Consider the following 24,868-nt stretch of genomic DNA (forward strand, 5'->3'; position numbering starts at 1 on the left):
AAAAAATAGGACAACGTAGGCAATTTGTATATCAATCTTGTGTAAAAAATCAGAATTTTGCGTCGCTTATGTGATTTTTCAAAATTGTTTTACTGGACGCAAAAGTTTCTGTTTCCAACAAGATCAAATCAACTATCATCCAATAAGATCCCAAAGGCTTTGCTTGGCACAAACACTAATTAAAATGTAAAAAAACACAATCATAACAGAGGCATAATTGTGCAAACACTCAAGAATAGATAGAAAAAGGTAAAAAACTTATTCATTGGGTTGCCTCCCAACAAGCACTGTCATTTTATGCCCCTAGCTAGGCATAAAGCAAAGATATAAGTATTGTCATCTTTGGTTCTAGGTCCATAGGATGCCCTCATGATTGATTCATATGGTGGCTTAATTCTTGTTCCAGGGAAGTGTTCCATACCCTTCATTAGTGGAAATTGAAATTTAATATTGCATTCTTTCATATCAATCACGGCACCAATAGTACGTAAAAACGGTCTACCAAGTATAATTGGACAAAACGAATTGCAATCAATACCAAGAACAATAAAATCTATGGGCACATAATTCCTATTTGCAAGAATAAGAACATCATTAATTCTTCCCAAAGGCTTTTAATAGTAGAATCCGCCAAGTGCAAATTTAAAGAACACTCTTCAATATTGGTAAGACCAAGCACATCACATAGAGATTTCGGAATTGTAGAAACACTAGAACCCAAGTCACATAAAACAAAACACTCATAATTTTTAATCTTGATTTTAATGGTGAGTTCCCATTCATCATGTAATTTTCTAGGAATTGAAATCTCTAATTCCAACTTTTCTTTTAAAGCTTTCATCATAGCATCAACGATTTGTTTAGTAAAAGCTTTATTTTGTTCATAAGCATGGGTGAATTTATCATGGATTGCAACAAAGAAATACAATCAATCAAAGAACAATTATCATAATTAAAGTCTTTGTAATCCAAAAGAATGGGCACATTACTAGTTAAAGTTTTGACCTCTCCAAACCCACTTTTATCAATTTTCTCAACAAGATTTTCACCCTCCAAATTATTGGGACACCTTCTAACTAAAGTTTGACTCTTCTTCAGTACCTTTACCATCAATTTTAATTTTGCTAAACAAAGAATCAATAGAAAAAACACCAATCATTTTAAGATCTTCATCATTCTTATCTTCTAACGAGATAGGTTTAGTGGCCATTTGATTTACTAGGGTAGCTTGTGCATCGGATATTTTGCCTAGCAAACTTTCAGCAGAAGCATACTTAGATTGGAGATTGCATACTTCTCTACTAATATCATCAAGTTGTTTAGTTATAGCTTCCAACACAACAGAGTGTTCCTTAAGTTCTTCGGTAAAAATATTTATTATGCTCAAACTGTGTAGTCATATATTCCTTAGTACTTTTCTCAATTTCAAGCAAAATATTAGGGCAAGGAACATCATAATAATTTCTTTGAGTCATCATGACTACGCAAACAAGAACGCACACAGAAACAAATCTGACGAGAAAACGACAAATGAAAAAGAGGGCGAATAAAACGGTAAATTTTTGTGAAGTGGGGGAGATGAAAGCGAGAGGCAAATGACAAATAATGTAAATTGCAAGGATATGAGATTTGTGATTATGAACCTGATAGTAGTTGATGATGTCTCCTCGGCAACGGCGCCAGAAATTCCTTTTGATGCGGCTTGAACTACGTCGGTATTTCCCCAAAGAGGAAGGGATGATGTAGCACAGCTAGGGTAAGTATTTCCCTCAGTGATGAGACCAAGGTTATCGAACCGGTAGGAGAACCACACAACACTATGTAAACGGTACCTCCACACAAAGAACAAATACTTGCAACCCCACGTGAAAGAGGGGTTGTCAATCCCTCCCGGGTAAAAGGTAGATAAAATTGTAGTAGATCGGATAAATATATCTCACGGGAACATGAGATAAAATAAACAATAAAAATTTGCAGCAAGGTATTTTTGGGTTTTTGGATTAATAGATCTGAAAATAAAAGCGAATAAAAATAGATCTCGAAGGCAAATATGATAAAAAAAGACCCGGGGCCGTAGATTTCACTAGTGGCTTTTCTCGATAAAAATAGCATATGGCGGGTAAATAAATTACTGTTGGGCAATTGATAGAACTTCAAATAATTATGACGATATCCAGACAATGATCATTATATAGGCATCACATCCAAGATTAGTAGACCGATTCCTGCTTGCATCTACTACTATTACTCCACACATCGACCGCTATCCAGCATGCATCTAGTGAATTAAGTTCATGAAAAAACAGAGCAATGCAATAAGAACGATGACATGATGTAGACAAGATCTATTCATGTAGGAATAGACCCCATCTTGTTATCCTTAATAGCAACGATACATACGTGTCATTTCCCTTTGTCACTGGGATTGAGCACTGTAAGATCGAACCCATCACAAAGCACCTCTTCCCATGGCAAGAAAAATTGATCTAGTCGGCCTAACTAAATAAAAGATTCGAAGAAGAAATACGAGGCTATAAGCAATCATGCATATAAGAGATCAAAACTCAAATAACTTTGATGGATAAAATTGATCTGATCATAAACTCAAAGTTCATCGGATCCCAACAAACACACCGCAAGAAGAGTTACATCAAATAGATCTCCAAGAGACCATTGTATTGAGAATCAAAAGAGAGAGACGAAGCCATCTAGCTACTAACTACGGACTCGTAGGTCTACAATGAACTACTCACGCATCATCGGAGAGGCACCAATGAGGATGATGAAGCCCTCCGTGATGGTGTCCAGATTGGATCTGTGGTTTCTGGAACTTGCGGCGGCTGGAATTGTGTTTCGTCGACTCCCCCAGGTTTTTTGGATTTTCGGAGTATTTATAGAGCAAAGAGGCGGTGCGGGAGGCGGCCGAGGTGGGCACAACCCACCAGGGCGCGCCTGGGCCCCCAGGCGCGCCCAAGTGGGTTATGCTCCCCTCGGAGCCCCCCTATGGTACTTCCTTGGCCCAACTTGTGTCTTCTGGTCCAGAAAATATCTCCAAAAAGCTTCGTTGCGTTTGGACTCCGTTTGGTATATTTTCTGCGAAGTAATAAACAAGCAAAAACAGCAACTGGCACTAGGCACTATGTCAATAGGTTAGTCCCAAAAAATGATATAAAGTTTCTATAAAATGATTGGAAAACATCCAAGAATGATAATATAATAGCATCAAACAATTAAAAATTATTGATACGTTGGAGACGTATCAAACGGTGCCAGAAAAGATCTTGATGTCTACTACACAACCTTTTTCTTGTAGACTCGTGTTGGGCCTCCAAGTGCAGAGTTTTGTAGGAGAGTAGCAATTTTCTCTCAAGTGGATGTCCTAAGCTTTATCAATCCGTGGGAGGCGTAGGATGAGGATTGTCTCTCTCAAACAACCCTGCAACCAAATAACAAAGAGTCTCTTGTGTCCCCAACACACCCAATACAATGGTAAATTGTATAGGTGCACTAATTCGCGAAGAGATGGTGATACAAGCGTAATATGGACAGTAGATATATGTTTTTGTAATTTGAAATATAAAAACAACAAGGTAACTAGTAACGAAAGTGAGCAAAAACGGTATTGCAATGCTTGAAAACAAGGCCTAGGGTTCATACTTTCACTAGTGCAAAGTCTCTCAACAATGATAACATAACTAAAACATATGGCAATCCCTCAACGTGCGACAAAGAGTCACTCCAAAGTTCCTATTGCGGAGAATATAAGATGAAATTGCTTGTAGGGTATGAAACCACCTTAAAGTTATTCCTTCTGATAATCTTTTGAGCTATTCCTAAAAGTGTCACAAACAACCCTGGAGTTCATACTAAAATAACACCATATGATACACATCAATCAACTCTAATGTCACCTAGATAATCCAATGCCACCACAAGTATCCATGGGTCAATTATACGATATGCATCAAACAACTTCAGATTCATAATATTCAATCCAACACAAAGAACCTCGAAGAGTGCCCCAAGATTTCTACCGAAGAAACAAGGATGAAAACGTGCATCAACCCCTATGCATAGATTACCCAATGTCACCTCGGGAATCCGCAAGTTGAGTGCCAAGACATACATCAAGTGAATCAATAGAACCCCCATTGTCACCATGGGTATCCCACGCAAGACATACATCAAGTGTTCTCAAATCCATAAAATTTAACCTGATAATAGTGAAACCTCAAAGATCAAGACTCAGTTCATCACAAGAAGGTAGAGAGGGATGAACACCATAAAATCCAACTATATTAACAAAGCTCGCGGTACATCAAGATCGTGCCAAATCAAGAACACGAGAGAGAGAGAGGTAAAACACATAGCTACTGGTTCATACCCTTAGCCCCATGGGTGAACTACTCCCTCCTCATCATGGTGGCCGACAGGATGATGAAGATGGCCTACGGTGATGATTTCCCCCTCCAATAGGGTGCCAAAACGGGGTCCCAATTGGTTTTTTGTGGCTACAGAGGCTTGCGGCGGTGGAACTTCTTGTCTAGGGTTCTTTTGAGAGGTTACTGCATATATATGGGTATTTTGGCGTTGGAATCAAGTTAGGGGGTGCCTGAGGGCCCCACAAGCTCGGGAGGCGTGCACCGGGGGGTGGGGGCGCCCCTAGGCTTGTGGCCTCCTGGTCCAGCTCTGGTGCTCTGTGGATCTCTTCTGGTCCATAAATGATCACCGTAAATTTTCAGCCCATTTCGAGAACTTTTATTTCGCACAAAAAATAACACCACGGTAGTTCTGCTAAAAACAACGTCAGTCTGATTTAGTTCTAATCAAATCATACCAAAACCATATACAATTGTTGTAAACAATTTATGAATATTTCATAAATTATAGATACGTTGAAGATGTATCAACCATATGAAATTCATGCTTCAGCCAACTCATTCAAAAGTCCGAACTATGGGAGAGAGTCGGACATTATACTCCAATACTCCCTCTCACGTCTATGCCCCTTTGGAGTTTTATGACGTGTGCTGCAGAAGCGGGGGCATGCCGCAATTACCTTGAACCTCTTGGTTGCAAGTTTATGCACCTAACCAGTTCACCAATCAGTCCGAGCTAATGAAGGGAGGCGGGCAATATTTTTTTTGACGTGGAACAACGTGCATTTCATTAACTAGTGGGCGCGACTAAATCGTTGGCCACAACACCCATTACATCAGTAGGTAACCCAGTTAGCCAAACACGCTGCCTTTCCGTGACTAATCTACCACCATGACTAGCAAGCAAGCGTGCAGGCATATTACAATCACATAAATTAAAAATAACTTTGTAGTCGATGAAATCCATTTGAAGAAGAAATTTCATCTCCCTAAAGAGAGTATCCAGCTTTGCACGGTCAGAATTTATGGAGCACACTGTTTGGGATAGAAGCAAACAGTCTGTGTTAGAAATCACACGCTCCATACCGAAATTCTTCGCTATGTGTATAGCTTTCATCCGAGCCAGCGCTTCAGCATGGATCGCTTCTGGAGATGAGCAATATATTTCAACATCAGTATAATGGTATATAGAATTGATAGTGTTCTTGCATTTTGTAGCACTAGATCAGAACCATTAGTTTTAGATCTGACGGCTGAGAGAGATGGTTTTCCCTGCCTTCGCTCCTACCCGTCAGTGAGCCAAATACTCGTTATCTCTTTCTCTTCTCGCCTCTGTTGTCCGTCCAACCGAAACCACTTCCCGCCATGCCGCCGCCGCCGCAGCGTCCAGTCCCCTCCCCCGCTGGGCGGGCTAACCTATTTTCCTGTCCTCCCCCTCCCCCTCCTAACCGCCACAATCCCAAGAACCGCGCCGTCCCTCTACCTCCCCCCCCACCTCGCCGCCGCCACCCCGAGAACCATCACGAGCAATCTTTCCAAGAACAAGCGGCAACGCCGGCTCCAAGAACCACCCACACCAACCCCGCCTTCCGCGCACCCCACCTGCGTACCTCCTACCGAAAGCCCGTGCCCCCAGCCGCAGCCACAGGCAAGGGCGAGGCCCTCCTCACAACCGACCCCACAGACGCCGCCGCCGGGCGCTCTGTCGTCGTAGGCCCTTCCGGTGTCACATTCCGTCTCCCCGGTGCTCCGTTCGACTTTCAGTTCAGCTACTCCGAGGCGCCCCGCGCCGCGCCGCTGGCCATCCGGGAACCTCCGTTCCTGCCTTTCGCCCCGCCGACCATGCCGCGGCCGTGGACCGGAAAGGCACCTCTGCTGACCAAGGAAGAGAAGGCCCGGCGAAGGGGCGTGCGGCTGCACACGCCGCTTGGCCAGGAGCCGCCACGAACGGTGAGTCCGCACGGGATCATGATGGAGGTGAGGGGGAGGAGGCAGCTGGACTTCGCCAGGGTGAGCCCCGGCGACGGAAGGAGCCGGGAGGAGGTTCTAGGGGAGCCACTCACCTCAGCCGAGGTGCGTGAGCTCGTCAAGCCTCATATGTCGCATAACCGGCAACTCAACATTGGTAAGTACAGTAACTAACTACTCCCTCCGTTCCAAAATAGATGAACAAACTTTAGTACAAAGTTAGTACAAAGTTGGGTCATCTATTTTGGAATGGAGGGAGTAACTATTATAGTTCTCAAAAACAACAAGACAAGAAGATATTTGCCGTTGCCATTTGTTCTGACTTCAGATTGAAGTGAGATATGTGGTGTCGAAAGGAGAAATATATGTGCATGCTAGGTTCTCATCTCATGCATCTATACTTGCAAATGCATGTTTTGTCCGATGTATAACCATGAATCCAAGAAGTATGATATTGCTACCAGGTGTTAAATTGGTGAACTTAGCTCAATTTTAATAACACTAAAAACAATAATACAGTAGTTTTTTTCCCGTAACTATACATCATTGGATTGAAGAAAATAATAGTACATCGTATTGAGTGGTAGGATCAGCAATCATAGCGTCAGGACTAAACAACAAGAAATAGGTTTGTGCAATTTCTTACAATTTGAAAGCAGGGGTTGTAAATCTACTATGGTGTAGTTAAGGGATTAAATGTGCAATGAAGGCATAATTTTCATATATGCAAGATAACTGGTTGAGTCGTTAGATTAGATTGGATACCCCAAATTATTTGTGTCGAACCCTAACTCACTTGTGAACTGATATAGATATAGCAATACTCCTTGTTGGTTTTAATTTTATGAAAGGACGCCGCACACGTGTGGGCTTTAAGGGATCTGCCCACACGTTCTGTGTGGTGCCTAAGAGGACCAGCCCACACGCCTGTGTGTGGGCAAAACAACTAGCGCCCACACGCCTCTTTTTTCCCCTCCCGGTCCCTCTTACACGCGTGCGTGTGGGCAAAATAGATAACGCCCACACGCCCGGTACGTCAGGCCTCGTACCTCGTGGTCCCGCACGCCCCACGTGACACTTTACCGCGCGCCCGCAGTTGCCATGGGCCGGACCCTCGTCCATGTTCGTTTAAGTGCAGTTGCCATGTCGCTGAACTACGGTTGCCATGTCGGACAACTACAGTTGCCATGTTTGCTCAACTGCAGTTGCCATCTCAGGTCAAAGTTCCAGATTGCCATTTTTTTGGACAACTACAGCTGTTGCCATGTGTGGTCTGGTCTACTGCAGTTGCCATGATGTCAAAACTTTAGGAGTTGCCACCTACTAACACTAGGCAGTTGCCATGTAGCGCTACAAAAAAAGGCATGGCAAAAAAACATGTTCGGGTAAAAGAGAGAGTTGGCATGTGCTCACAAGCACGCTAGGGCAGTTGCCATGTAAAAAGAAAGAGTTGCCATCTGCTTACGTGCACGCTAGGGCAGTTTGCCATGTACCATGCAAAAATATGGCAATTGACATGTTCGGGGTAAAAAAAAGAGAGAGTTGCCATCTTCTTGCAATCACACTAGGGCAGTTGCCATGTACACTGCAAAACGCATGGCAACTGGCAGCTTGGGGTGTGGGAGAGGAGGCGGGCGTGTGGGCGAGATGGCAAACGCCCACACACCAGCCCTTGTGCGTGACTGAAAACTGGTGTGTGGGCGAACTGCTAAACGCCCACACACCGGCCCCTCCGTGTGGTAAAACGGATGTGTGGGCGACCTCTCTCACACACCACACACACGCCTTGTCCTACGTGGCACACAAAATCAGTCAAAATGTGCCAAGATTCGTGCAGATACTGCTATGGCGATGGAGGCGTGTGGTTGAGATGGCTAACGCCCACACGTGTGGGCGTTAACATTTCCGTTACTCGCGCTAATGCTTCTGCTGGCGTAGGTGGCAGCGACAAGCACGAGGAACAGGAGGTGCTCGGACTTCTAACCATGTTAGAAGGAGCGCCGTCACGGTTCCGTGGCCGTGCGCCATCTTGACCAGCGTCTTGGCGTGCGTGTCGGCCCCGCGCATCTCGGGAATGATGTAGAGGGCTCTTCCCATGCGGCCCCCGGGGTCTCCAACGTCGCGGCGCTGCTCGTCGCGCACGACCTGAGAGGATCGCGGCGCGGGCGTCGGCGGGGGTGTCTTGGAGGTCGCCGCGCCGCCCGTAGGCAGTACGGCTCCACCCTTGGAGGTCCCCGTGCCGCCTGTAGGCGGCACGGCTCCGTTCTTGGACGCGGCGGCATGCGGCTCGTCGTCTTGGGCACGAACGACGCCGCTCGCCTGGCTTCGGTTGCCGGAGTGTCGTGGATGGTCGTGATCCGCACCTCCACCACCATCCGCGACTACCCCATCGCCCGTCCGCGTTGGCACGGGCGGTTCGTCTCCGGAAGAACCGATCGCCGTGATCCCCTTCTTCTTCGGAGCCATGGTGATCGAGGAAACGACGCGCTAACCGCTAGATCGGGTTTGCAAAACTCTCCGCCCCTGCCTGGCGCGCCAAAGATGTCGGCGTGCAGAACGACACCTATGGGATCACGTGGATCCCTTCTACGGCTCGACAGGGAAGAGGGGTAGAGCAAAGAGCGGATCTAATGGTCAACACGACGGATTTTTACCAAGGTTCGGGCCGCTGAGAAGTGTAAAACCCTAGTCCTGCTTGATTGTGTATTCTGTGTTCTTGAGCTTCGGTAGCTGCTCGCATGCAAGCTGGGCCGAGAGGTTCAAAAGTTTGAATCCTCCTCCAGTACACCGTGGGCCTCCTTTTTTATGTCCAAGGGGCTGCCACAGTGGCACACAGGAGGTGTAAAGTAGTTACAGTGTCTACGTTTATCACCGGCGTCTTAGGACAAACACATTAAATGCGCTGCTTACGTGTCCTCTAGCTTTATCGGGGACGGGAATAGAGCCCGTCTCGTCCGTTGCCGCCCCGCCCTGTCTTGACACGCGTCCACGCCGACGAGGCATGCAGTGCCAAGTTGGCTGGCCAGCTGCTGTGCTGGAGAGGTGGCAGGTTCTTCATGGAGATCTGCATGCCACCACGCAGGTGCTTGCCAGGCTGGCAGGTCGGTCACTGTGCGGGAGCGGTGACGGGGTGGCAGTGTCTTGCCGATGTCCCCGGCGAGGATTTTGCCGGGGCCTCGCGGATGTCCCTGGCAAGGATCTTGCAGGGTACTGCGCCTTCTGGCCTTCACAAAGATCTGCACGCCACTACGCGCGCCCCTGAGTCTTGGCCTTAACGTTGTCGATGGTGTCAGAGTTCTCAACCTCAAGGGTGGTGCTCTTGTTAGTGCTCTGTAGGTCGTCCCGGCAAGGATCTTGCCGGGGTCTCGCAAGCCGTCCCGGCAAGGATCTTGCCGGGGGTCCAGCTCGTCCTCTGTTCTCTGGCTTGGCTGCTTCTCTTAGCCTTGTATCTCGTTTTTATCCTTGATCGCCCTCTTCATGCCTCGCCGCGCGTGTGTGGCTACGACTGCCCGTGCACAAGTATGGGGTGCTAAAGGACAAATACTTACTCGGACCTACAGGCATGGGTGGATGCATTCATTTAACATCTCTTTTTTAAATCTCTTTTTTGTACAATTAGGGGTATTCCTTTTATTAGCCAGCAGGGGGCCTTTTTTTTAGCTATTTTCTTGCTTTCCTTCTTTTTTATCCCTTTCGTACAGCATTAGAACAGAACATTATAAATGTACACAGTAGGAAGGCCTACTGTTTGCTCTCAAAACTCTGAAAATTGGCAATTAAGGAATTGCCTCTCATTTCACTGACATTTGGATCCTTGGACGCACGTGAAATAACATTTTCTAATATGCCACTCTTTACAGTGGTATATATATATATAAGAATCCTTAATGTTTTTCTTGTTATTGTTGCTTGCACTTTTTTGAGCTAAAGTTTGCGTCCTGATGCATTGGTAGAAAAGAAGGTTTAGTACAAGCCCAAGAAGGGCAACACCGGAGAATACAATGCCACACCCCTAAGGGCTAGGATCGAGAGGCAGCAGATCGGAAGAATCACGATGTTACTCATATTAGAATTTTGGCAACAAATTGGATAAGATGCCTAAGAATACTCCACATGGAAGGGAAACCTTGAGATGGAACTACATAGTCAAAATTTGCTTTCTAAAGTATTTGATAAGTTCCGTTTGAATTAAGGTAGGGGCAACAATTAGGACATTTGGATCATAACTCAACCTGAAATTTTCCTTGATAAGCTTGTGCAGAATTAAGCTTTCTTATTGGAGTCTGGGGCTAATAATGCATTTTCTGATTAATTGGCTGTAGGAAGGGATGGGTTGACCCACAACATGTTGGAGATGATACATTGCCATTGGAGGCGCCAGGAGGTCTGCAAAGTGAGATGTCGAGGAGTACCGACTGTTGATATGAACAACCTTTGTTATCACCTTGAGGTATACTTTTTGTACAACTTTCCCATTCAGTTGTGATCATGTGCTTGTGTTGATGTCATTCTCTGAGGATCTATATAAATTGAACTATAATTTGTTGCGACATCTAAGAGAATCCAGCTGCCATTAGATGAACCTAGTTCAGTCCAGGAGTATCCAGAGTTAGTTCAGTCCGGGATATCCAAACGGGCGCTTCGAGATAGGCCGTTGAGAGTCGAGAGAGAGCCGCAGCTTCCGGCCCGATCCCCTATCTTCTCCGACGGCTACGGCGGCCGGAGCAGATAAGGGAGAGGTGCTCGGTGTAGTTATGTGAATAAAGTATCTAGTTTTAGGTTGTGTTGTGCCCATGTGGTGTCTGGCGTTATGCCGATGTGGAGGATGCCGCCGCTGCGGGCGAGCAGCGGCTGGTGGCTATCGGTGGTGGTGATCCTGGCGGAGCTGGCTAGAGATCAGCTGCTGCTATGGAACGCGGCGCCGGCCTCTGCACCAATAAGCTCGACTGGTTCCATGCCATGGAGGTATTCTGCTCTGTCTCCAGTTTCCAAGGTCATCTTGGTGGTGGAATCGAAGCAGAGAGGAGATGGTGATCCTAATTGGGTTTGTGCTTATCTCTGGTGGCTGATTGGGACTTGCTACGGCGCCAGCCAAGGTGCTCGGCTGCCGGCTGGCCCCATCTCGCCGCCGCACGTGGTGGCCGAAGGGCGGCCTTCTTGTTTCTTCCTCCCTGCCAAGGAGCCTATAGGGAGGCAGCTCATCTTCTACATGGAGTCTATGGCGTGGTGCCATGGAAGCTCTGCCGTCCCAAGTGGTATTGTCCTCGGCGACGACGTGGCTGCACCCGTGAAGATGTCAGGGACCCAATTGCGTTGCTCATCTGGTTGTTGGGGTCCTCTTTGTAAAATGCAGGGACCAGTTTGCTATTTAGGATTAGTTCTGGGTCCTTTTGCATTCTGCTGTGTACCACTGTTTTAATATCAATGCAGTTTCGGGGTCCTTCTGGACCCCTCTCTCGTTCAAAAAAAAAGTTAGCTCAGTCCAGGAGTATCCAGAGTGAGTAGGAGTCCTAGTAGAAGTTTGAGTCTAAAGTTGGTTGTGTTCAAGTCAGGTTGGGATAGCTCTGTAAAGGAGCAGTTTTGTAGTAGTCCCAGCTGTACTGTTCAGTGAACAGTAACCAACCTAAAAAGTCTATATAAGGATGTACCCCCCTTGTAAGCAAGGAAGGCAATGAAATATGTAGTTCCTACCTATGCTTCTGTTCTACCCCTGCAATTCTCCAATCTTTCCTCATTATCCTTCTCCTGTACCACGACCCCTATACAGCAACGACCCTCGCGCACAGCTAGTATCCCACCAAGTAACTAACGACGTCGGCCACAACAAATTTATTCTGCACACAAGTTACAAGGGTAGGGCTGGCGCAGTGGTAGTCTCTCCACTTGTGGCCTGGAGGTCCTGTTTTTGAACCAGCCTCTTTGCAGAATTATTATTCAAGGGTAAGGCTGTCTAGAAATTCTCTTCCCTAGACCCCACCTTGTGTAGGAGCTTTCAGCACTGGGTACGCCCTTTAAGTTACGAGTTCGTGCTCCAAGGTCCAGGGAAACTTGTTTACTTGTTTGGTTTTAGACATTTGTGTTTCTTAGCAGCTACTCCCTCCGTCTGGGTTTATTAGGCCTCTCAGCATCACAAGCATGTCCCCCTTTTATAAGGCCCCGCTTTGGAAAGGTGCATGCATGCAACCATTTCATTGGTTGCATTGAAAACCATTGTTGTTGGTGCCATGGCTGAAAAATTAATACACTTCATGCGTGCTTTTTCATTGGCTGCATGCATGTGAGAGAGTGCATTGGGAGTGGAATGGAATAATTAATGTGAGCAAGTTACTATGTGTCTTGGTCTAAGAGAAGTTGTCTTCAGGCCTAATAAACCCGGACGGAGGGAGTAGTAGTAGTGTAATAAGAGCTCAATTGTCATATATGCATTCTAACTTATTATGCTGCTCGCTCAGATAGGTTAACTATATAATATCTGTATTTCCAGGAGAAATCAGGTGGAAAGGTCATTAAACGAGTAGGTGGAGTTGTTTTCTTGTACCGTGGACGAAATTACAACCCATACACCCGTCCTCGTTATCCATTAATGCTTTGGAAGCCAGCCGCTCCTGTTTATCCAAAACTCATCCAGCAAGCTCCTGGAGGACTTACGGTGGAAGAAGCAGCTGAAATGAGAAGGAGAGGACAGATTCTACTGCCAATTTTAAAGTTAGGTATGATTTGTTGTGTTGGGTTGAAGATTCGAATTTTACACCATCGTTCAGGGTTTCTCCGACACTCAACTGAGGTCAATCCTGGAACCTGCCTGGTTGTGAAACCAACCAAAACTGGCCAGCTCTTCTATAGTTTGCTCTTCTTTCTTCTTCTGTGTTTTCAACTTTACATGTTTCCAGCATATTAAATAAACATTAGTCCACATATTTCTCTTCAAATAGTACAAAATATGGATCAGTCCGGTCATACACAGAAAGGGGTACATGACTGGTTCTGGGTAAGTGTCAGTTTACTGCTGGAACCTTACCAACCATTTAATACATTACTTTTTAAGTTTAACTAAATCCCATTGACCAGGGCTAATTGTTAAGGGAGTTCTGTTAGTCCATGATTCTGCCAGCCCACTTTAGAGAGGCCTCTTGCAAAAGTGTTATTGGCTAATTGTTAAGGGAGTTCTGTTAGTCCATGATTCTGCCAGCCCACTTTAGAGAGGCCTCTTGCAAAAGTGTTATTATTGGCCTTCTAGATTTAAAAGAAGAAAATCACCCTCCCTCCCCTGCCGAGTCCCTTAGGAAAGTGGCGATCAAAGCGTTGCAACGTGCCATTTCCGAAAAATCGACTTCTGGGAATGTTAAAGCTGCTCTTCTCGGCGAAGAGAATATAAAGTATTTCCACCTTGTTGTAGATGCAAATTGTCTATTGCATAGTCCAAAGGGCACATATATATTAGACATGACTTGGGGCACAAGGAAGGAAACATAGTCTTGAGAGTGTCGTCGTAGCATGAAGGGTCTTCAAAACTTGTCAAGCCAAGCCAAAGGAGATAACGAGAAGACACCACATCAGTTGAAGATACAATATAAGTATCAAGAGAAGATGGGTTGTCATAAGAAGATAGCACATCAGTAGAAGATACAATATAAGTATCAAGAGAAGATGGGTTGTCATAAGAAGATAGCACATCAAGAGAATGAAGCATTGCGCACAAAATCATAGCCCAAGAAAACCGGCGGCAAGAGAATGGGTGTAGATTGACAATGCAAAAAGATGCCACGAAAATCCTGTAGAAGCAGCAACAAGTAGAGAAGGCACAGCAGCATGTAGCAAGCAGCGACCAGGAACACAGCTAAGAAGAGCAGCCATATAGCAGCAGGCCATGGGAAGCCAGCAACGGGTGACTGGAGAAGGCTGGCAAGAGGCTGCAGCGGGGCCATGAGGGTTGCAGGGGGGAGCAGCACGCACACTGCTAGAGCTGCACGGGCGGGCCTGTACGTGGAGCAGAGCTTGGAGGCCAGTCTGGTCGAGAACATATGAAGCAACGGCGGGCCGTCAACAGAAGGGGGAATCTATCTGAGAGGAGCAGATCGATGGAATCTGACCGGGAGACTGAAAAAAAATCGATCGGAGAGGAGGACGAGTTGCGGCGTCCGAAACAGACCTAAACCTAGGCTCTGATGCCATGTTATAGATGCAACTTCTCTATTGCATAGCCCATGTTATAGACCTAACAAATATTGGCTTTCTATCGCAAATATTGGAGCCAAATCAAACATATCATCACCCCCTTCTTCCACGAGTTTGCTAATGGCTATGCTGACACGGAACGTTTTAACCGCTCTCTGGTCGTTCTTCTTCAATCTCTGAAGCCCACTGTTCTGCTGATGCGTTCAGGCTAATCTGGCTTCAAAACTGCCACATTAAAGTGGTCACCAAAGTTCTCACGAACTTGGTGAAAGCATTCATCCCCTTACTCGTCCATGCAGACCAAACAGGCTTCATTTCGGGTAGGTCCATCGCCGAAAACTTCATCTATGCAGCAGACACCGTTAGCTGGTGTCATCGGCGTAAGGCTGAAACTATGGACATGAAGCTCGATTTCAGGAAAGCCTTTGATTCCATTTCCTGGTCTTCCTTGCTCCTTCTAAACCACCGGGGTTATCCTACTAGCTTCTGCTCCTGGATTGAAAATCTGCTTACCACCGGGAAAACTGCCATCCTCCTAAACGGCGTACCAGGGGACTGCATCAACTGCAAGAATGGTCTCCGCCAATGGGACCCTCCCCCCGCCCTACCTATTCATCATCGTGGCCGACATTCTCCAGCAGCTCATTCTCAAAGCCCACGCTAGCAACCTTGGTCACCTGCAACACCCGACCTACCCAGATCTTCCTCCTACCATCCTTTAATACGCAGACAACACACTTGTTATAGCCAGCGCCTCAATTGAGGCTGCCTCTCACCTAAAGTCAATCCTAGACGACTTCGCTCTCGCTACTGGCCTCACTATCAATGTTACCAAAACAACATCCGTCCTCATCCATGTAAATGATGCCACTGCCGCCTCTATCCCTGTGATCGTTGGATGTATCACCTCATCCTTTCCCAAACCTACCTAGGGCTTTTTTTTTTCTGAAAAGGAGGAAGACCCCCGGCCTCTACATCAGAACGATGCATGCGGCCACTTTATTAAAAGCCAAACAAACCAAGGTCCGCAGTATAGTACAGCTCGCAAAAGGAGCACAAAAAGCAAAGCAAATAAACAAAGCCACAACCGGCTATGAACAGGGCAATACGACTAAACATCTATCCTATTATTGGACCGCCATCCAAACCGGTTGTAGATAGCCCGTGCTACCGTCTCCCATCAGTTGCACCCAGTAGCCAAAAGCTCCCTGGAGTGCGTATGAGTGAGTAACGACCACGTACGGATCCAAGCGGAAGCTCTGTAGATAACCTGCAAGAAATCCATAAGATTCTGTCTGTTAAAGATCATATCATTCGTGCAATTCCATATAGTCCAAAGTAGTGCGCATATTCCTATCCCAATACGTCCCGCAGTAATTGGTTCCACTCCAGTAAGCCACGGCCCAAATAACATGTTGATGCTAACTGGAGGGCTGATGTTAAAAGCTATATGAATCGTACGCCAAAGAAGCTTAGCGAGAGGGCAATCGATGAAGAGGTGTTGTATTTTTTCATCATTATCACAAAAACAACAACGTGAACTGCCTACCCAACTACGGTTAAGCAGATTATCTTTGGTGAGTATCATTCGCTTGTGAACGAACCACATGAAGATCTTGATTCTCAACGGAACTTTAATTTTCCAAATATGAGTTGATCCCGGGATTGGGCCAGAATCAATTAGATCCATTTACATAGATTTTACCGTGAAAACACCGTTTCTAGTTAACTTCCAATGACACGAGTCAGGCTGATCAAAAAGTTGAACATCGCACAAGATGCAACCATGAGCTCCACCGCTCCCCCACTAGAGACCTCCTGAACTGGATGTTCAAGGGGGACGATTGTAATACTGTAGCAATGTAAACCTCCTTACTTTGTACAATATTATACAGAGTGGGATATTGCAAGGACACTCCCCTAACCATGTATCTTCCTAAAATCTGGTTGTTGTACCATTTCCAACAACAAATTTCGCTCTGCGAAAAAAAGTATCCTTGGTCCGCATTAGCCCCTTCCAAAACGGCGAGTCATTACGTCTTACGGTAACCAAAACGGCGAGTCATTAGGTCTTACGGTAACCTGGGACAAAGACTTTGATTGCAGGTATTTGTTACGTAGGATCTGTGCCCACATACCGTCGGTCTCAACCGATAACCTAAAAAGCCATTTGCTTAACAAGCATTTGTTTTTGATCTCCAGGTTCTCAATCCCAAGCCCCGCTTGGTCTTTGGGTCTGCAAATAATGTCCCACCTGGTCAATCTGTATTTCGTCTTTACTTCATCACATTGACAGAAAAAACGAGATCGATAGAAATCTAACCTTTTCCGCACCCCTATAGGTACTTCAAAGAAAGATAACAGGAACATCAGCATACTAGGTAATACTGCATTTATTAACACAAGCCGACCTCCATAAGACATAAGCTTGCCCTTCAAGTAGCTTAGCTTTTTTTCAAATCAATCCTCAATACATTTCCATTCTTTATTTGATACTTTGCGCTGATGAATTGGGATTCTGAGGTAGCTGAAAGGCAAGGATCCTGTTTCACAACCAAACAATTGACTATACGCATCTTGTTCCTCTTTGGCTCTTCCAAAGCAAAACAGTTCGCTCTTGTTAAAATTAATCTTTAACCCCGACAATTGTTCAAAAACGCAAAGTACTAACTTCATATTTCTAGCCTTTGCGAGATCATGTTCCATCAATATAGTGTCATTAGTGTATTGTAGTATGGAACCCCCCCCCCTCCCCCACCCCATCAACGAGATGAGGGAGTAGTCCTCCTACTTGGCCCTACCGATAAGAGTTGCCAACATATCTGCCACTATGTTGAACAGAATAGGGGACATCGGGTCCCCTTTTCTTAAGCCCTTATGAGTCTGAAAATAATGACCCGTGTCATCGTTCCCCTTATACCCATGCTACCTTTTTGAATAAAGGAATCCACCTGTTTCCTCCAGGTTTCATTAAACCCCTTCATGCGCATTGCCTGTTGGAGGAAGGGCCATTTGACCTTATTGTACGCTTTCTCAAAATCCACCTTGGATCACCCCATCTAGTTTCTTCGAATGGGTTTCATGTAGAGTTTCGTGTAAGACAACAACCCCCTCAAGGATATGTCTCCATGCCATGAAAGCCGGCTAACTCGGTTGTACCACTGAATGGGCAATCGGTGTCAATCTATTCGTGCCGACTTTCGTGAAAATTTTGAAACTCACATTTAAAAGACATATGTGCCTGAACTGCTCAATACGTACTGCCTCCTCCTTCTTTGGTAACAGCGTTATTGTTCCAAAGTTAAGGTGGAAAAGCTGCAGGTGGCCATTGAAGAATTCATGGAGCATCGGCATGAGGTCACCCTTTATGATATGCCAGCATTTCTTGTAGAATTCTGCTGGGAATCCATCTGGTCCAGGTGCCTTATTCTGCTTCATCTGTGTTACTGCCTCGAACACCTCTTTTTCTGTAAAGGCGCAGACAAAATCTCATTTTCATCTGTCCTTAGCTGAGGAATATCCCCAACTGCGAGCTCGTCGAGGGACACAAAACTGTCCTCAGGTGGCCCCGAAAAGTTGTTTATAATAATTTGAAATATACAGCTTGAGGTTTTCATGCCCCACCACCGTACCTTCATCCTGTTCGAGCTGGATGATTTTCTTTTTTCTATGTTTGCCATTCGCAATCACATGGAAGAACTGAGTATTGTCATCCCCTTGGACAACTTTCAGAACCTTAACCCTCAGCGCCCATTTCATTTCTTCTTCTCTAAGAAGAACACGAAGTTTCTGCTCAGCTTAGTTTTAGCGGCCTGTTCAGTCGCGTGTAGCATGTTAGATTCCACTTTCAAATCTAAAGCTTTGATCATACGGATAAGTCTATCTTTTTCTTGTTTATAAATCCCGCTTTCATTTCTGGCCCAACCCCTCAAAAATTGTCGCAAGTGCCTAATTTTATTTTGCCACCTTTCGACACTCGAATGCCCACCAAAGTCCTTAGCCCATTCCCTTGCAACCATATAGAATAATCCCTCTTTCTCAAACCAACTTAGTTCAAAAGAGAAGGTGTTCTTGTTGCCCATATGGTTCGCTTCTCCTGAATCGACCAGCAAAGGGGTATGATCAGAGATAGCCCTTTGTAACACCTGCACCGTTACAAGAGGAAACTTTTGTTCCCAATCAACACTAATGAGAACCCTGTCCAACTTTTCATATGTGGGATTCGGCAACGAGTTCGCCCAAGTGAACTGTCTACCGGAGAGGTCGATCTCCCTTGGATTGAGGCTCTCAATGATCGTATTAAACATAAATGACCATCTTCCATCGAAGTTGTCATTATTCTTCTCTTCTCTTCTCCTTATAATATTAAAATCTCCTCCCACTAGGATTGGTAACCTTTCGTCTCTACAGCTTCTCACAAGATCAGCGAGGAAATCTGGTTTGAACTCAGGTTGAGCTGCTCCATAAACAGCCACCAAAGCCCACCTAAACCCATTGAGTTTTGCCATAACACGAAACTTAACGGCATAATCTCCATGGACGACGTTCATCACCTCTAACGTTTCACACTTAACCCCAAGTAAAATCCCTCCGGATCGTCCCCTTGGAGGGAGACAGTGCCAGTCAAAATCTATACCACCAGATAAGGTACCAAGGAATTGTGAAGTGAAGTTGTCTCTACCCGTTTCTAGTAGGGCAATAAAGTCTAGTTTGTGCTCTAGTGACGCTTCCGCAAGGAACCTTTTTTCAGCCAAGTCTGCTAGACCTCTGCTATTCCAAAAGAGTCCTTTCATTTGTCATGATGGAATTTTTTCTTGAATTTGATTCTCGCACTTCTGCAAACTGCCGATACAGGATAAACCTTCCTCTTCCAGGATCGTTTTGGTTTTTCGTGCACCTCCTCTGCGTCCATATGACCAGGAGCAGTCAATGTCCTGCCTAGGCTTGCCCCTGCCCACCCACAAACTCCCGCCCTCTGCCTTCCAGCCTATCATCACCAATTGTTTCAGATACCTCACCGTCCAGCATGCTAAACTCCTCTCAAGAGGAGGACGACTCATTCTAATCTGCTATGTTCTTGACTCCCAACCAACTTATTTCATATCAGTGTTCCAGCTTCCCAAAAAAGTTATCGAAGCTACCGACGCAATCCGTCGAGCCTTTTTCTGGACTGCTGAAGAAATGTGTACTGGTGCGAAGTGTCTTAAATTTTTGGAAAAATGTTTGTAAACCAAAAAAGTTCGGTGGTCTAGGCATCAAAGATTTGCATATCCAAAATAATTTCTTGCTCTTCAAATTTGCCTACAAATGCCTCACCTCCACCTCCCCTTTACCTTGAATTACTTGGTACCTATGAAACCACAACAACAGACTCACCCACTACACCCAACCTTCCTTCCTCTCAAGCATTATCAAGATCCATCTAGATACACTACTTCAGATTTCCTTCGTCCTAACAAATAATTGCATGTCAACCTTCTTCTGGCAAGACCGTTGGCTCACCCAGCAACCTCTAGCTTCAACCTTCCCAAGCCTCTATTCCCACTCCACCAATGCCCATATACTTGTATCCAAATCATGCAGGAAGAATTACTATCGAACCTCCTGAACCGGCTGACCAACGCTGCCACGGCAGAGTTTCTTGATTTGCCTCAGTGATTGCTCGTGCATGCTTTAGGGTTCTCCAAGGCTGCCTATGCCCTATTGAAGGGAAGATCAGGAGTGTGACCACGCCAATTTAATTTGGCGCAGCAGGAGCCCGAATGAGCTCAAAATCTTCGGTTGGCTACTCTTCAGAGGGCGCTTGAACACGCGTGCTAATCTCTTCCGCAAGTATATCTCCTCCAACGCTGGCTGCCCTATATGCTCACTCATCGGAGGACATGGATCACCTTTTCCTCTGCTGCCCAAAAGTTAACCGGGTCTGACTCCTTGGGCTGTTTCCTCCTGCTCGGTTCCAACACTTGTGGGCTGCCGTCATTCCCGATCACCTGGGTAGCTGCATCTGGCCGGAAGTGTTACTCTCCATTCTTTGGAAATCTGGGACTACTCAAGGAATGCCACCATATTCAGGAATGAAAACACACTGCCTTTGTAACCGTTAGGAACATTTGTAATGATTTTGATCTCGGGACTATTCAGATTAAATATCTGATAGATAGGGCAGCCTGTCTTGGGGCGACTAGCTCTCCTCACGAGTTGCCGTGACCCTGTAATTCTTAGCCTTTGGGTACAAAACTTTGCATTTGTTTGCGAGGTTTTATGCTGAAAGTATCAGACTATAGACATGTTGCTGTTCCCGTGACACCTCTGTACTGTATGTCGAAGGGAATTTGGTCTATATCTACAGAAGTTACTAGCTGTAAATTACGACCTGTTGGTTGGCAGCTAAGGGGCTGTTCGGTTTCTAGCCACGCTCCACATTTTTCTGCCAAATTTGCCTAACCTTAGGTGCAAAAATTCTTGGCCACACTTTAGCTTGCCTAAGAAAATCTTGGCATACTTTTTGTGTGTCTGCCATATGGGTCTTATTTTTCACAAAAAGAGCGTTTTCAAAGCCGTGGCTAGAACCAAACACCCACCTAACTTGGTCAAATTTGCCCCTACAGTGTATGTGTTATGCGTTTCTTATTCCATAGAGAAAAGTATATTTTTTGTCCCTCAACTTTACCGATAGTAGAAATGGTCCCTCGACTCCAAAAGCAAATGCTAATTGGAACACCGCTTCATATCCGGGGTGAAAACTCTTGTCCTGGCCTTTATTGGCCGGGTTCAGCAACGACCAATTTGCGTTGTTACCTTGTTAAAAATTGTTGTCCACTGCTGTTGTGCTGGTCTTCATTGGCTCATCTCAGCAATTATGGTGAAAATCATTCCGGTCAGACGTGACAACGATGACGTGTATCCCTTCTTGAAGGCATTGTTGCAAAAGAAGTCTGACTTAGTCGTAGGTGTTAATTTCACACCTTGTAATGGTTCGGTCATGGCTGTGTGCATCGCGATGATGTAGACGCCGGGGTTTTTTAACCTCCTTTTTGAAAGAAAAAAAACCTCGAAAACCAGAAAAACATATTCCATCAATTATTGAAACCAGATATTTTTCGTCCCTAGGGTTACTTTGGGTAGTTTCCTCGTTTTCGAGTTGAAGGACCATTTCTAAACTATGGGTAGAGTTGAGGGACAAAAATATATTCATCTCTATTCCATATTGATCGGGGCATGTAGATATAAAAAAAATGCATATTCATTTCTTAATTCTGCAGCAAAAAATGGAATATATATCAATCTTGTAAAGGATGTTCAAGATGCTTTTGAGGGAAATGATCTGGTGAAGATTGACTGCAAAGGTTTGGAACCAAGCGACTACAAAAAGATTGGGGCAAAACTGAGGGTATTCATTCCCACACAACTGTTATGTTTCCATGTCATCACCGCTGATGGAAGTATATTAACTTTATAGTTTATTGTACTCTCGACCGAAAATTCTGTGTTTCTATGTATGCAGGATCTTGTTCCTTGCGTCCTTTTGTCATTTGACAAGGAGCAGATATTAATCTACAGAGGCAAAGGATGGAAATCCAGATATTTGAAGCCTCTCACCCCCGTTCCAAAAGTTGAAAAGAATAATCGGGCAGTGTCATCTGTTGTGGATAGCTCAGGTGTGTACCTGTAATTTGCACTCACAATTATTTATCATACAGAAGGCAGCAATAAATTTTTGAACAGCTATGCTTACATCAATACAAGGCCATTTGGAAACAGTGCAATCACGGTCTCGTTGCTTTGACATGCTCATTTCTATAGAATGTTGTAGCCTATTTTTATTTACTATTTTCATTCTGCGTCCCATTGCAAGTGATCCATTGGATGCCTATGTTTCGTACATTTTGTTTGTTCACTCTCAGGTATCCATGTGCTGTATAAATAAAATAATGTCTAATGGCACTTGAATAAGATGGGTTTCTCAAGCCTTTTAATTTTTTTTTCAAAGACCTTTGCACTCTCTGTCTGGACATAACATGAAAACTTGTATTTTTATGCAGGTGAATCCGCTGGTGCCAGCAACAATGTGACAATAAGAGAAGTATTGAGACCCAGAATGTTTAAACTGTGGAAGCGTGCAATAGAGTCATCCATAGCATTGTCGCTAGATGACGATGAAGCCAATGCACTTACACCTGACACGCTTCTTATGAGGGTTGACGAGTTCAGTATCACATCGCAGGCTGTGGAGCATTCATTCCCAGCTTTGCTCGTGGGCAATGGTAAGGAGGGCCCTGAAGCTCTAAATGAGTCTGATGATGGAATCATTAGACCCCAAGAAAATCAGTTTGAGAAATCACTTGATGCCGACGATGATGATCACTTTGAATACGACATGCTCGAGCGTCTGGAGTCATCGGCGCCACTGGGGTCATTACCAATCGACTCCGTCATAGAGCAGTTGAACAGCGAGTAACAGCGATAGATGCCGTCATTACTGGGAGTTCAGGCTAAATGATCAAAACACACCTGGACTGGCATGCTTGCATTGTATATCCATTTTCCCCGTTCCTCCAAACTCTAGGCTGGATGATTGCAAATGTGATGATTAGAGGGCTATTCGTGATGTAGCATGAAGTACTCCATACAAATTGACTGATTGTAGTCAGCAAAGACACCCTTTTTATGTAAAGGAGACTAGGAGAGCGAAACCATATCCATGATCAATATACCCTGTGAACAAATGCAAGACGTTTTAGGCCACTAAAGTAGTTTGGTGCTGCTTTTTCTGAAAATTTCCTATAATTCTGGATTTGCCATGAAAAGTTAGTCCAGTTTCAGAGACATCCAAATTTTCCTCATTCTGCAGAAATTTGTACTTATTCCACATTTACCACATTTGTGGTTGACTAGGTGTTTATAGTTTTCTAGGCTTTCAACATCGACACTTAAAAAAAAGGAATTTTATCAGTTTTGCCACTAATAATTTGAAGTGCTCAAAATTGTCATCGCTTTGTTAGGTGCATGCTAAAAAAATGTCATGAGGTCTGCTTCGATACACCCCCCCCTCCGCTTAACGTATAAGGGCATTTTGGGCATACGGTGCTTAACGTATCCCGCGCGGCGTGCCCATACAGGTTGAGCCGAGCGCACGGCTCGAGCCGATACGGCCGGCTCGCATCTACCCCCTCCCGTTGTGCGAAAGAAAAAAAATACCCACGACCTGCGTTGATCACGCGGCCCATTCCAACGTCGCCCCGCCCCGCAGATCGCCGCCCTTACCCGCCGATCGCCGCCTTTCCCCGTCGATCTAGCCGTGATCACGCTGCCAATTCCAACGTCTCCCCGTCCGGCCGATCGCCGCCTTTCCCCGCCGATCGCCGACCATTCTCCCCGTCTTCACCCGGGATCTGGCCGCCGCGGACGTTGTTGGAGTCGCCCGCCGTACGTGATCTGGCCTCCGTGCAAGTCGTCGCGGTGACGTGGCCTACATGGACGCCGTCGCCGCCCGCAACTTCGTGATCAACCTCTCCGGGAACGTCCTTGCCGTCCGCAGCCAGGCCCGGCCGGCCGAAGTGCACGTACCTGCCATGTAAGCCGTCTAGTTTGTCAAAAAAAATTGTACTTGTAAATAATTATCTGCAATCACTTGTTAGATATGAAGTACTCATCGGTATGACTGTAGTACATTTAATTTGATTTAAAATTGATAGATCAATTTTTATTTATAATGTTGCAGTGTTGGTAGTGAGGTCATTCAATGGATAAAGAAACTGGATTTACGGATCTGTTTTTGGATACGAGTGAGTGGGATGGTAGCGATAGTGTTGATCGTACGAATGGTAATGAAAGTAAAAATGATGATGATAGCAGCGACAAAGAATCCTGGTCGTCGTACGATAATTTACCTGAGGAGGATTTTCAAAAGAAGGAGGAGGGTGCTTGTAGTGAAAACGTAACTGACGTGTACATTCATTTCATCGGATGAAGAACCATATGGGTACTTACATGTGCATATGATTTTTTTAATGTGCAGGAGGATATTGACGTCCAGAACAAGGAAAATCATGGTGTTGAATTTTTCGCGGATAACATAAGCCAGGTTCGGTCCAAAATTTAAGATGTCATACAATAATAAAAACTTGTTAATGACAACTTACACTTGCTTATGTGGAATATTGTAGGCTAACTTCGATGGTTGGAGTGGTGATGATGGCTATGAGCATGGTGATGGAGCTAATATGGACATTGGAGGAGGCTGAAATCCAGCAACGTGCGTTGGAGACAGAGTTGAAGGTTATGGGTATGACATTTGCATCACAATGGGAGGCTTACATGTTCTATAATAACTACGTCAAAGACCG

The 24,868-nt window shown here is 45.3% G+C and overlaps 1 protein-coding gene across 1 annotated transcript; it reads left to right on the forward strand.

The window, feature by feature from the left end:
* The first annotated feature begins 5,728 nt into the window (after positions 1–5,728).
* Positions 5,729–23,299, forward strand: LOC123078215 (CRS2-associated factor 2, chloroplastic). The gene is made up of 6 exons (XM_044500633.1): positions 5,729–6,504; positions 10,670–10,797; positions 12,832–13,057; positions 21,785–21,912; positions 22,027–22,180; positions 22,565–23,299. The coding sequence occupies exons 1-6, from the start codon at positions 5,745–5,747 to the stop codon at positions 22,978–22,980; spliced, it is 1,812 nt and encodes a 603-aa protein (XP_044356568.1). The 5' UTR covers positions 5,729–5,744; the 3' UTR covers positions 22,981–23,299.
* The last annotated feature ends 1,569 nt before the right edge of the window (positions 23,300–24,868 follow it).

This window comes from Triticum aestivum, chromosome 3D (assembly GCF_018294505.1).
Source record: "Triticum aestivum cultivar Chinese Spring chromosome 3D, IWGSC CS RefSeq v2.1, whole genome shotgun sequence".
NCBI lineage: Eukaryota > Viridiplantae > Streptophyta > Magnoliopsida > Poales > Poaceae > Triticum > Triticum aestivum.

Excerpts from the sequence above, each read along its gene's own strand:
- LOC123078215 (XM_044500633.1), top strand. The coding sequence starts at position 5,745 with ATGCCGCCGCCGCCGCAGCGTCCAGTCCCCTCCCCCGCTGGGCGGGCT. Across the intron at positions 6,505-10,669 it reads TAACCGGCAACTCAACATTG|GAAGGGATGGGTTGACCCAC; the intron begins GTAAGTACAGTA and ends AATTGGCTGTAG. Across the intron at positions 13,058-21,784 it reads ACTGCCAATTTTAAAGTTAG|CAAAAAATGGAATATATATC; the intron begins GTATGATTTGTT and ends TTAATTCTGCAG.